Source organism: Macaca mulatta, chromosome 2 (assembly GCF_049350105.2).
Source record: "Macaca mulatta isolate MMU2019108-1 chromosome 2, T2T-MMU8v2.0, whole genome shotgun sequence".
Classification (NCBI taxonomy): Eukaryota; Metazoa; Chordata; class Mammalia; order Primates; family Cercopithecidae; genus Macaca; species Macaca mulatta.
Genome location: NC_133407.1, coordinates 121,428,912 through 121,441,966, shown reverse-complemented (window position 1 = coordinate 121,441,966; position 13,055 = coordinate 121,428,912). Strand labels below are relative to the sequence as shown.

The following is a 13,055-nucleotide window of genomic DNA, read 5'->3' as shown; positions in this document are numbered from 1 at the left end:
CATATTAAAGTACCTTTTAAAAGGGACACTTTGGCAAGAGGCTCATTTAGGTCTTGTTCATCCATTTGGGCGTCTACAGAGAGGAAAAAAATAAGTATATAATTACAGACAGTATTCAGATCTATCAGCAAGCTATTGTTATCAAAATAAACAACCGGAATTGACACAGCTATTATATTTGGGTAGTTGAAAGTAGTTTTAACAAAATATCCAACATTCAAAGGGGATGACTTGATAAATGGAAGTGTTTTTTTTTTTTTCCGCCAAACGCAAACTTTGAAATCTCCACTCACATTAACCTATACACCTAAACTGCCATTAACAGCTGCAGGTCTGTAAACATGAGGTTAAAACTCACCTGTAGTGTCGTCACTGCTTTTTTCCTTGCTTGGACTCAGAGTATCTGATAAATCAGATTCTTTCGCTCTTGTCTGATTTTCTACCAAGAAAAAAATAAACGTAAAATCTTATTACAGTTAAATATCTTATATCAATAAAACTGCTTCAGGCTATGAATGCTCAAAATCTACAGGTATGCAAAGTACTTTTAAAAGAGGTCAGGTCACTGAATCTCTTACTTCTTCACCACCCTTGTCCAAAACGGAATACTGGTTATTACACGTAGCTCATATTAAATTATAATGTGGATGATGTCTGCTTTGCTGAGGGCTGGGGCTTTTGTTCAAGGTTGTCCACTTGCCAACTGGAAACAAAAACGAAGCAAGCTTTGCTAAAGTATTCAAAGAACTGCAACAAATATAGTACAATTCCCAAGACAATGTGGACACTGTATAAAGATGATTAAAGGAAAAGGCTCTGTTACATAAAAACACGAGTAAGAAGGCTGCCTTAGTAAGATTTTACTCAAATAAAACCCTTAAAAAAAAAAGATTAGTTCTTATAAAAAAAGTGCCATTTAAAATAAGAAAATTAACAGTCTTTTATTTCTAAAGATAACTGTCCCTGAATCACAGTAAGAAAAATTTTTTTCTTTTTGGAGACAGGGTCTTGCTCTGTTGTCCAGGCTGGAGGGCAGTGGGACAAACAGCTCACTATAACCTTGACCTCCTGGGCTCAAAGGATCCTCCTGCCTCAATCTCCCGAGCAGCTGGGACTTCAGGACCATGCCACTATACCCAGCTATCTTTTTAATATTTTTAGTAGAGATGAGGTCTTGCTATGTTGCCTACGCTGGTCTCAAACTCCTGGGCTAAACTAATCCTCCCATCTCAGCCTCCCAAAGCACTAGAATTATAGGCATCAGCCATTGCACCTGGCCAAGAAAAAACTTTTTAAAAAGTTTTGGGCCGGGCGCGGTGGCTCATGCCTGTAATCCCAGCACTTTGGGAGGCCAAGGCGGATGGATCACGAGGTCAGGAGTTCAAGACCAGCATGGCCAAGATAGTGAAACCCCATCTCTACCAAAAACACAAAAAATTAGCTGGGCGTGGTCCTGGGCACCTGTAATCCCAGCTGCTCAGGAAGCTGAGGTAGAGAATTGCTTGAACCTGGGAGGTGGAGGTTGCAGTGACCCGAGCTTGCGCCACTGCACTCCAGCCTGGGTGACAGAGCGAGACTTTGTCTCAAAATAAATAAATAAATAAATAAAATTTAAAAAATAAAGAAAGAAAGAAAAAAAGTTTTGAAATTATTTATAAGAGGTCTTCTGCCTGGTCCAATGAAGACATCTTAGGCCTAATTTTCAAAGAATTGTCCTCAGAAATCCTTACTATAGGCCCAACAGTATATCAAAGATGACTGGCAATTAATTAGGCCCCAGATTCTCATCTGTAATGGCACATCTGTATATCTATGGAATTTCTTTTTTTTTTTTTTTCTTTTTTAGAGGGGGTGTCACTACGTTGCCCACGCTAGTCTTGAACTCCTGGGCTCAAGTAATCCTTCCACCTCAGTCTCCCAAGTGCTAGAATTACAGGTGTGAACCACCACACCTGGCCTATGGCATTCTTTAGGGTAGCATTTGCAGAGAATGTCATTTCTTTTTTTTTTTTTTTTTTTTTGAGATGGAGTCTCGCTCTGTCACCCAGGCTGGAGTGCAGTGGCCAGATCTCAGCTCACTGCAAGCTCCGCCTCCCGGGTTTAAGCCATTCTCCTGCCTCAGCCTCCCAAGTAGCTGGGACTACAGGCGCCCGCCAACTTGCCCGGCTAGTTTTTTGTATTTTTTAGTAGAGACGGGGTTTCACCGTGTTAGCCAGGATGGTCTCGATCTCCTGGACCTCGTGATCCGCCCATCTCGGCCTCCCAAAGTGCTGGGACTACAGGCTTGAGCCACCGCGCCCGGCGAGAATGTCATTTCTCTGAATAAAATCCTATAGGGGAATCCTATCTCCCCATTCTCCACAAGGCTTCAGTCAAGCTTTACACAGCAGAATTTAGCCGTAATCTGGTCCCTACATTATTTCCAACAGGAGCTCTGCTCTGGTCATGCTAGCTTCTTTATAGGGCTGGTACATGCCTGCATTATGTCCTGCAATTATTTGTTTGATTCAATATTTCCCTAATCTCAAAACAGCCATTTTCTCTATTTGGCCTATTCATTCTGTAATATACAGTTTAAGTCCCATCAACTCTAAGGAAGTCTTCATTTCTCCACCATGGTGCTCCTTTTAATTGTAACTTCTCTGCGTCTTTTGTTTCCTCAATTAATCATACTCTATTTTGTATTATTCTGTGTATGTGTACATATCTTCTTTCCTTAGTGAGATTATAAATTTAAAAAGTATATATTTTTATAATGTTACACACCTGATTTCACTGTTTGTATGTGCATGCCCACTTCTAATACTTTTCCTAAAGGAAATAACACAGCACATACGGGCTACATAAAGCTCACTGAAGTATTGTTTGTTATAGGAAAATGAAATATACATATATTATGGAATGAAAACTATTCAAGATATATTTACTACTAAGTAAAAAGCCTAATAAAGAGCAGTATGTATAATGTGACCCCATGTAGATTAAAAATAGTTATACATTTATCTATGAATTTTTAACTGCATATATTTATTCAAGGTCTGGAAGGATCTACAATAGAGATATCATTAGTTATTTCTGGAGATAGGGACATGGTGGACACATTTACTTTTTACCTTCACATAGTCATACGTTGTTTGAAAAATTTGTAGAAATATATATATTGTTTTATAATCAAGGAAATTAAAATATATTTTCTATTTTGAAAGAAATTAGAAACACATCTAAAACCATTACTGTCAAAATATTTAATACATCATTAAAATATAACTTGTTATGGCTATTCCATATAACAATATCCCTAGAATTTGTGGCTTAACTTGTGAAATGGGTGATGAATTTCAAGAAGTCTTTGCTTCTTTTCTCCCTGCCATTTGTAGTCAAAGGTCAACTGCTTAGCGACAGGGAACTTAGATTAGAAGTGAAGTCACTGGCCATGGAGGCCCATGGGAATCTAATCTGTGACCGCTGCTGCATTCATAGTATGCTAAAATCAGAAATTTCTGAATGTTCTAATTTTGATCACAAACTTACATTCTCAAATCAAAGAGGCTAATACATCTAATGTCCATATATGGTTACAAAAGGAACCACTCTGGAGGAATAAAAAGGAAAACAGCTCTCCCCGATTTTAATATTTTTGGCAATTTTAGGATCAAAATATTAGGTAAATAAGAAGTATATTTTCAAAAGTATTCTTCTAGTCTAGAAGAACTCTTATTCTATATTTAGAGTATTAGCTGGGAAGGTAAAGTTGCCTTAAAGGTAGGGCCAAATTTTCCATCAAGATATCATTGGAATGTAACTACCTGATAGCAGAGATTGCCTGTTTTTTTTTTCCTTTTCTTTCTTTTTTTGTTTTTTGAGACAGGGTCTTGCTCTGTTGCCCAGGCTGGAGTGCAGTGGCACAACTGCAGCTCACTGCAGCCTTAGCTTCCTGGGCTCAAGCCATCCTACCACCTGAGCCTGCTGAGTAGCTGAGACCACAGGTGTGCACCACCACATCTGGCTAATTTTTTATTTTATTTTTTTGAAGAGATAGGGTCTCCCTATGTTTTCCAGGCTGGAATGTCTGTTTCATTAACTGCTATATTCCCAGTGCATAGAATAGTGCCTAGTATATAGTGTGTGTATATATATGTATACATATATATATATATATTTTAAAGGATGATTGAAAGCATATATCTACTCTGATTAAGAAAGCAAGTTTGGTAATCCCGGCACGTTGGGAGGCCGAGGCAGGTGGATCACAAGGTCAGGAGATCAAGACCATCCTGGATAACACAGTGAAACCCCGTCTCTACTAAAACTACAAAAAATTAGCCAGGCATGGTGGCGGGTACCTGTAGTCCCAGCTACTAGGGAGGCTGAGGCAGGAGAATGGCGTGAACCCTGGAGGCAGAACTTGCAGTGAGCCGAGATTGCGCCACTGCACTCCAGCAGCCTGGGCGACAGAGCAAGACTCCATCTCCACAAAAAAAAGAAAGAAAGCAAGTATGTGTGTGTGTGTGTGTGTGTGTGTGTTTTAAGAGACAGTGTCTTGCTACGTTGCCCAGGCTGGTCTCGAACTCCTGGGCTCAAGTGATCCTCTTATCTTGGCCTCCCAAAGTGCTGGGATTACAGGTGTGAGTCACCGAGGTTGGCCAGAAAGCAAGTTTTTAGCAAGTCAAGTCATGGATCCTCAATGTTGTGTCCTGATACTATAATTACATAGAGGCAAATCAAATCTATTCAAGAATGAAACACAAGGCCATGAGTGGTGGCTCACATTTTGTCAATCTCACTTTACAAGTGAGGAAACTGAGGTTTAAAGAACTGAAGTTGCCTGAGGGCGTACAGCTAGTTAGTGGTAGAATTATCTACACTATTCTTTCTACTTCTACTCTAAAGCTATATATAGACATGTAATGACTGCAAGTTGAGTTAGAGATTAAACAGAAAGTACATTTTGCATTAGGTGATACATCTTCTAGAAGTAAGAGAAGAGGTAAGACTGGTAACAGTTGGTAATTGTTCATTTATGGCAATTGATATTTTCATTGGTAATTGTTCATTTATGGCAATTGATATTTTCAATCCAAACAAGAAAATTCCACCAAAAACATCACCAATTAAAGACAATTTAGCCAAATCCAAAATAAAACCCTTTATAGTGCGATTTAAAACGTAACTTATTTCAGCCATCTAGTTTGTTACAAGGATTAGCATATCTTTGCATATTAACTGTGAAAGGTGCTACTAAAATGTTCGCTACTGATAGAAAAATCCCTGAGTATATAAAACTTTTATTTGTATTATCATCCTTAAAGAATATATTCTATTCATTTACATGAACTTATTTGCCATAATTTATTTAATAAATACCCTTATTAATGGACCCTAATGCTTTCCTCTTGTTGCTTTTAAACAACACTGAAACAAGCATTCTTGCTCATTAGTCCAATTTGTTCCTTAAGATTAAAAACCCAGGCTGGACATGGTGGCTCACGCCTGTATTCCCAGCACTTTGGGAGACCAAGACGGGTGGATCACCTGAGGTCAGGAGTTTGAGACCAGCCTGGCCAACATGGTGAAACCTCATTCTCTACTACAAATACAAAATTAGCCAGGCATGGTGGCATGCGCCTATAATTCCAGCTACTCAGGAGGCTGAGGCAGGAGAATCACTTGAACCCAGAAGGTGGAGGTTATAGTGAGCTGAGATTGTGCCACTGCACTCCAGCCTGGGCAACAAGAGCGAAACTCCATCTCAACAACAACAACAACAAAAGATTAAAAACCCAAAAGTGGAACTGCTGGATCAAAAGGCATGTTCTTTAAAACTTCCAATAAACAGTTTACAGCCAGGTTTACAAGGAAATCATACAAAGATAAATATTTAAAGTGATGATATTCTAATTACTCTGATTTGATCTTGATACATTAAACGAATGTATCAGACTATAAAACATATCCTGAAAATATGCACATCTATTATGTATCAATAAGATAAAAACAATAAATTAAAAAGGGAAATCAGTAATGCACAAAACTTTTCCAATAATGACACAACATAATTTCAAGAACATATTTTCTAATTTAGAATGCATTAAATATAAGCGCTAAGACAGCAAGACATTTTAATTAAAGAAGCATTCATTTTTTTTTTCCTAAGGCTCTACTTCAAAGTGCTGGCTATTCAACCAACTAATCTGAATAGGTATTTGGATGGTGAGGTAAAAGCTATTTTAAGGTCTGTTCTCATCTCAGTTTAATAAGGTGAAAAAAATTGCCATATGTACTAAAAATAGTTCACTGTTCTGAAACTCAATGCCTGTTTGCCAGAACAATATTAATGATGCATATTCTATGCATTTTTTCCCCAAATATGGCATTTGCTGTGCACAAAATTCAGAAGGGAAACCACGAGATATCTGAAATAACACCATTCTCTTAAGTAGTTAAAAAAGCCAAATGAATCCAGTTACTTTAATAAAATAGAATGTACTAAAATTAAGTATCTCAAACTTTTATAACCCAATGTTTTAATTGGCCAAGACTGTGAATCTAGTTTTAAATTTTATACTAGAATAGTCTAATGAAAGTTCTACTATGATAAACACATGCCACCAAATTTATTTGCCTAATTTCCCTGTGTATAAAAGTGACTTGACAATATGGTGCTTTAAAATTCACTTTTCTTCTCTGACAAGTGTAACAGAATTAACACAATAAACTACTTTGGGCCATTACTGGACTACTCATTATAAAATATAAGAAGATTCTACATTCACAAAAGTCATTACTTTTGTTTAAATCAAACTGAGATGCCAAAAATTAAGGAATTAAACATCATAAGAGATTTTAAAGGTACAGCAACTCCCAAAAAAGAACTGCAAGCATGTTTCACTTAAGTTGTATCACAAAAGATTTACGCTGTGTTTTTTTTTTTTTTTAAATTTGAGATCAAAGCTGAAATTAATGCTGGGAGTGAGAGAGATTGCAATAAATCTTTAATACCTAAAAAAACCTATACCAAGTACTAACATTCAAAAAAACATAAATATACATCCACGTAAAAAGACACATTCCAGTTAAAATACCTTTCTTAAAACAGAAGTCTAATTATTTTATATATTATCTGATACTCTTACTGGCTGGCTATTTTGTGAGCTATAAGAAGTAAACGGATGGTTAAAATACTATAACCCTGAAAATATATACTAACCTTCATTATCCAAAAGAACTGTCAAAAAACACAGAAGAAACAGAAAACAAACCTTTTGAAAGCTTTGTTTCTTCTACCGCTTTGGTTAGATGCCCTTCGACGATCAGCTTCTCTGCCAAGGAAAATAAACGTTACCATCCAAGCCCAAACTGAGCAGCATTTCCCTGAGCTGGGCAGTGTAACACATTCCATGACCAAATTTAAAGATGATAACATTACTCCTATGACCAAGCTTGAATAAAAACTTGAATCTGGAAGGGGAACTAAGAGAACTGGAACTATGACGGAGCAATCACGTTAATGCAGAAAACTAGGGGCAGGCAGGCAATCTGCCTTTTATTTTCACCTTATTTTAAAAGCCTAGATCTTTTTATAAAAAGGGCTCAGAAGAAATAATCAAAGCAATCCTCTTTAGATCAAGGCTATTAAGTTAAAATAAAAGATTTATGAAAAGGTATTTATTCAAATGAAGTAATAAAAATTAAGTTATACCGATAGTTTACTGTTCTCTGCTGATATAATTCAGCAGAGATGCCTATATAATGTATTTCAGTAAATGAATCATTTTAGAAAAGCTAACTATTCAAAGAAATATCAAAGAAATAAAAAAAATTTTGTTTTGTTTTATGGGGAATTCTCTGTAAATGTATAATGTTACTTCTTTATAATTTAAAGTCATATTTTCATATTCTACATTTCATTGAAGAAGATATATCTAGTCTGTGTCCCCTTATTTACTCCTGTATGTCAGTCTCCTTCAATTTACTCATTTGCAATATATGTGAAGAAAATTTTCTATTCTTTTACTTTACAACTAACTGCAACTTGGTCTACACCCACCACTCAACCACTGAAACTGCTCCAATATCATTATAGCCTCTTGTCTCTCAATGCCCATGGCTCCTTTTCTTAATTTTCATTTCTCATAGGCTCTTTGCAGTATGTGGCACTTTGTCTCTGCCTTTTTAAAAACAGAAAGAGGGGCCGGGCGCGGTGGCTCACGCCTGTAATCCCAGCACTTTGGGAGGCCGAGGCGGGCGGATCACAAGGTCAGGAGATCGAGACCATCCTGGCTAACACGAGGAAACCCTGTCTCTACTAGAAATACAAAAAATTAGCCGGGCATGGTGGTGGGCGCCTGTAGTCCCAGCTACTCGGGAGGCTGAGGCAGGAGAATGGCGTGATCTCGGGAGGCGGAGCTTGCAGTGAGCAGAGATGGCACCGCTGTACTTCAGCCTGGGCGACAAAGCGAGACTCCATCTCAAAAAAAAAAAAAAAAACAAAAACAAAAACAGAAAGTAACAGATTTTGATTAACATGTATAATGTAAGCTGTCCTACCTGTCCTCTGTCGTACTTCACTCCATTCCTAAAATTCACTTCCCACAACTTTTAGCCATTTCTTCTGATACTTACATTTATATTTCTAAATAATATATTGATTTTTTATCTTTCCATTTTAGATATTTATTGACAATCTATTTTACATGGTTAAGCTTTGCCATTTTCTACTACCATCCTCAAGAGTTGTATTTTGTCAATCTATAACCAGTCCTTTTCTTATGTTTTGAGACAGAGTCTCACTCTATCACCAGGCTGGAGTGCAGCCTGGAGTGCAGTGACACAATCTCAGCTCACTGCAACCTCTGCCTCCTGGGTTCAAATAATTCTCCTGCCTCAGCCTCCCGAGTAGCTGGGACTACAGGTGCACACCACCATGCCCAGCTAATTTTTGTATTTTTAGTAGAGACGGGGTTTCACCATGTTGGCCAGGATGGTCTTGATCTCTTGACCTCCACCCGCCTCAGCCTCCCAAAATGTTGGGATTACAGGCATGAGCCATTGCGCCTGGCCCATACTCAGTATTTATATTGAAAAATTATTTTATATAATGAGTCATATAGTATGCTACAATTATATTTCCTTCCTTGTATGGCCTTCAGTATACTCAGAATTTATAATGCTTCATTTTTTTGTTTTATTAATTTTTATATATCTCAAACATAGCCCAAGTTCTCACAGAACCATACAACTTTCAATACTGTCAAACACACCAAGTAATTTATCACATTATATATCCCCATCTTCCTCTGTTTTATTCTTTTGTTTTTTTTTGTTTTTTTGTTTTTTTGTTTTTTGAGACGGAGTCTCGCTCTGTCGCCCAGGCTGGAGTGCAGTGGCCAGATCTCAGCTCACTGCAAGCTCCGCCTCCCGGGTTCCCGCCATTCTCCTGCTTCAGCCTCCCGAGTAGCTGGGACCACAGGCGCCGCCACCTCGCCCGGCTAATTTTTTGTGTTTTTAGTAGAGACGGGGTTTCGCCGTGTTAGCCAGGATGGTCTCGATCTCCTGACCTTGTGATCCGCCCGTCTCGGCCTCCCAAAGTGCTGGGATTACAGGCTTGAGCCACCGCGCCCGGCCATTATTCTTTTTTTTTTTTTTTTTTTTTTTTTTGAGACGGAGTCTCACGCTGTTGCCCAGGCTGGAGTGCAGTGGCGCGATCTCGGCTCACTGCAAGCTCCGCCTCCCGGGTTCCCGCCATTCTCCTGCCTCAGCCTCCTGAGTAGCTGGGACTACAGGCGCCCGCCACCGCGCCCGGCTAATTTTTTGTATTTTTAGTAGAGACGGGGTTTCACTGTGGTCTCGATCTCCTGACCTTGTGATCTGCCCGCCTCGGCCTCCCAAAGTGCTGGGATTACAGGCTTGAGCCACCGTATTCTTTTGTTTTATTGTAACATATCCTCTTATAATTTCCTGAAAAGGGGTGAACAGAAGGTAAATACTTTGTGATTTTGCTTCTCTGAAAATGTTAGCATTCTACCTTCACATGTGATTGATGGTTTGACTAGATACACAAATCTATAGGAAATACTTTTGCGTCAGAATTTTGAAAGCATTGTTCCACTGTCTTCTAGCTTCCAACCAGAAGGTGAGTCTAATACAGCCTGAATCCTGTTCCTCAGTACACATAGTAGGGATTTCTTACATTCAGCAATACCTGGTTTGCCTGTTCTGTTTGGGCATCAGGGAGGACTGCACATCCCAACTCCCTAGCACTGAGGAAGATTCATAGGACTGATGCTAGCCAGGGTCAAAGCATTTAAGAGAAAGTACACGCTTTTTACACCTTATCCCACCACAGGAACTCTAGAAGCTGTGTGCTGAGACAGCAACATCGTAAGATAGTAAAGACTCTATCTGTCTAGATCTCTGAGTGACAATATGGAGCAGAGTGGTCTTCCTCACCATGGACATGTAGTGTGAATGAGAAATAAATGTTTGTTTAGTTGAGTCATTAAGATTTCATGGCTTGGCCGGGCACGGTGGCTCATGCCTGTAATCCCAGCACTTTGGGAGGCCAAGGTGGGCGGATCACCTGAGGTCGGGAGTTCGAGACCAGCTTGACCAACATGGAGAAACCCCAAAATTAGCCGAATGTGGTGGTGCATGCCTGTAATCCCAGCTACTCAGGAGGCTGAGGCAGGAGAATTGTTTGAAGCCGGGAGGCGGAGAGTGTGGTGAGCAGAGATCACGCCATTGCACTTCAGCTTGGGCAACAAGAGCGACACTCAAAAAAAAAAAAAAGATCTCATGGCTTATTTATTACTATATTATATATTTAGCTTATTAAGACTATCTGATATCCTTTGTTTCTCTCTAGAAGGTTTCAGAATCTTCTGTTAATTCCTGGTGTTCTTAAATTTCATATTCCTCAGTGTGTAGTCTCTTTTTTCCTTAAATGAGGTGAAATTCACATAACATAAAACAACGATTTTAAAGTGAACAATGCCGTAGAATTTAGTATATTCACTATGTTGTGCCTAGTTCCAAAACACTTTCATTACCCAAACAAAAACCCTATATACCCATTAAGCATTTACTCCCCCCGCCATCTCCATCTCACCAGTCCCTGGCGGTCACACATCTGCTTGCTATCTCTATGGATTTACCTGTTCTGGATATTTCATATAAACAAAACAATATAACATATGACATTCTGTGTCTGGCTTAACGAGTGGTCATTTAAAATATATTGTGCTAAGTACTCAGTGCATTTTTTTTTTCAGTTTATAAGCTCATACCCTTCACTTCTGGGGAATTATCTTGTATTCTACTTAATTGATAAATTATTCCATTCTCTCTCTCTCCGCTATTCTCCCCCTCTGGAATTCATTATTAAGATATTAGATCTCTAGGATTAAACCCCAAATTTTCTTTAATTTTCTCTCTTGAAAAAAAAAACAAAACAAAACTCTTGACTTTTTCTTATATTTTCTGGGACACTTCCTCTACTTTCTCCTCAATCTTCTCACAGTTTTTAAAAATCTGGTATTATATTTTTAGTTTTCAAAAATTCTATTTGCACCCTGCTCCTTTTAAAAATACCATCTTTATCTTGCTTCATCCATAAAACTCCAAAAATTATACTTTTAAGCTGGGTATAGTGGCTCATGCCTGTAATCCCAGCACATTGTGAGGCCAAGGCGGGTAGTTCACCTGAGGTCAGGAGTTCAAGACCAGCCTGGCCAACATGGTGAAAACCCGGCTCTACTAAAAATACAAAAATTAGCCAGGCGTGGTGGTGGGCGCCAGTAATCCCAGCTACTCAGGAGGCTGAGGCAGGAGGATCGCTTGAACCCGGGTGGCAGAGGTTGCAGTGAGCCGAGATCATGCCACTGTGCTTCAGCCTGGGCAACAGAGCGAGAATCTGTCTCAAAAAATATATATATATATACCCGTATATATATTTTTTAAAGTTTCTGCTTCTTGGGCGCAGTGGCTCATGCCTATAATCCCAGCATTTTCGGAGGCCGAGGTGGGCAGATCACGAGGTCAGGAGTTCGAGACCAGCCTTACCAACATGGTGAAACCCCATCTCTACCAAAAACACAAAAATTAGCTGGGTGTGGTGATGCGTGCCTGTAATCCCAGCTACTCAGGAGGCTGAGGCAGGAAAATCGCTTGAATCTGGGAGGCAAAGTTTACAGTGAGCCAAGATTGCACCACTGCACTCCAGCCTGGGTGACAGGGCAAGACTCTGTCTCAGAAAAACAAAACAAAACAACAACAACAACAAGCTGGCCAGGCGTGGTGGCTCACACCCATAATCCCAGCACTTTGGGAGGCTGAGGCGGGCCGATCACCTGAGGTCGGGAGTTCGAGACCAGACTGACCAACATGGAGAAACCCCATCTCTACTAAAAATACAAATTTAGCTGGGCGTGGTGATGGATGCCTCTAATCCCAGGTACTCGGGAGGCTGAGGGAGGAGAATCGCTTGAACCCGGGCAGTGGAGGTTGTGGTGAGCTGAGATTGCGCCATTGCAATCCAGCCTGGGCAAGAAGAGTGAAACTCCGTCTCAAAAAAAAAAAAAAAAAAAAAAAAAAGTTCTACTTTTTACCTTTTTCCTATTTCTTCCCTACTCACATTTTTCTGTGTTTTTTCTTTTTTTGGTTTGATCTCTGTCTTTGTCAAGAAAGAATTTCCTCAAAAGTCTGATCTTGGCTTTCTCTTCATATTCAAGGGTAAGGCAATAAGAAGCTGAGAAAGTCTTATTATATGCATGTGCAGGGCTTATTACACCCAAAACACACAGTGGCAGTTTGTTGGGAGACCTTTTTTTTAATGTTTATTTTTTTTTTGAGACAAGGTCCGGCTCTATCACGCAGGCTGGAGTGCAGTGGTGTGATCTCTGCCCACTGCAATCTCCACCTCCCGGGCTCAAGCCATTCTCCCACCTCAGCCTCCCAAGTAGCTGGAATTACAGGTACACACCACCATGTCTGGCTGATTTATTGCATTTTTTGTAGAGACAGGGTTTCGCCATGTTGCCCAAGCTGGTCTCGAACTT

At 39.5% G+C, this 13,055-nt stretch overlaps 1 protein-coding gene across 51 annotated transcripts in view; it reads right to left on the bottom strand.

Annotated features, from left to right (window-relative positions):
- Positions 1-13,055, bottom strand: part of SLMAP (sarcolemma associated protein) — a 179,009-nt gene that overhangs the window by 33,440 nt on the left and 132,514 nt on the right. For all 51 annotated transcript variants that reach the window (XM_077990429.1, XM_077990427.1, XM_077990449.1 and 48 more), the window contains 3 exon segments: positions 7,260-7,319; positions 359-439; positions 14-73 (listed from right to left, as the gene is read on the bottom strand). In XM_077990429.1, coding sequence (XP_077846555.1) covers positions 14-73; positions 359-439; positions 7,260-7,319 — 201 coding nt within the window.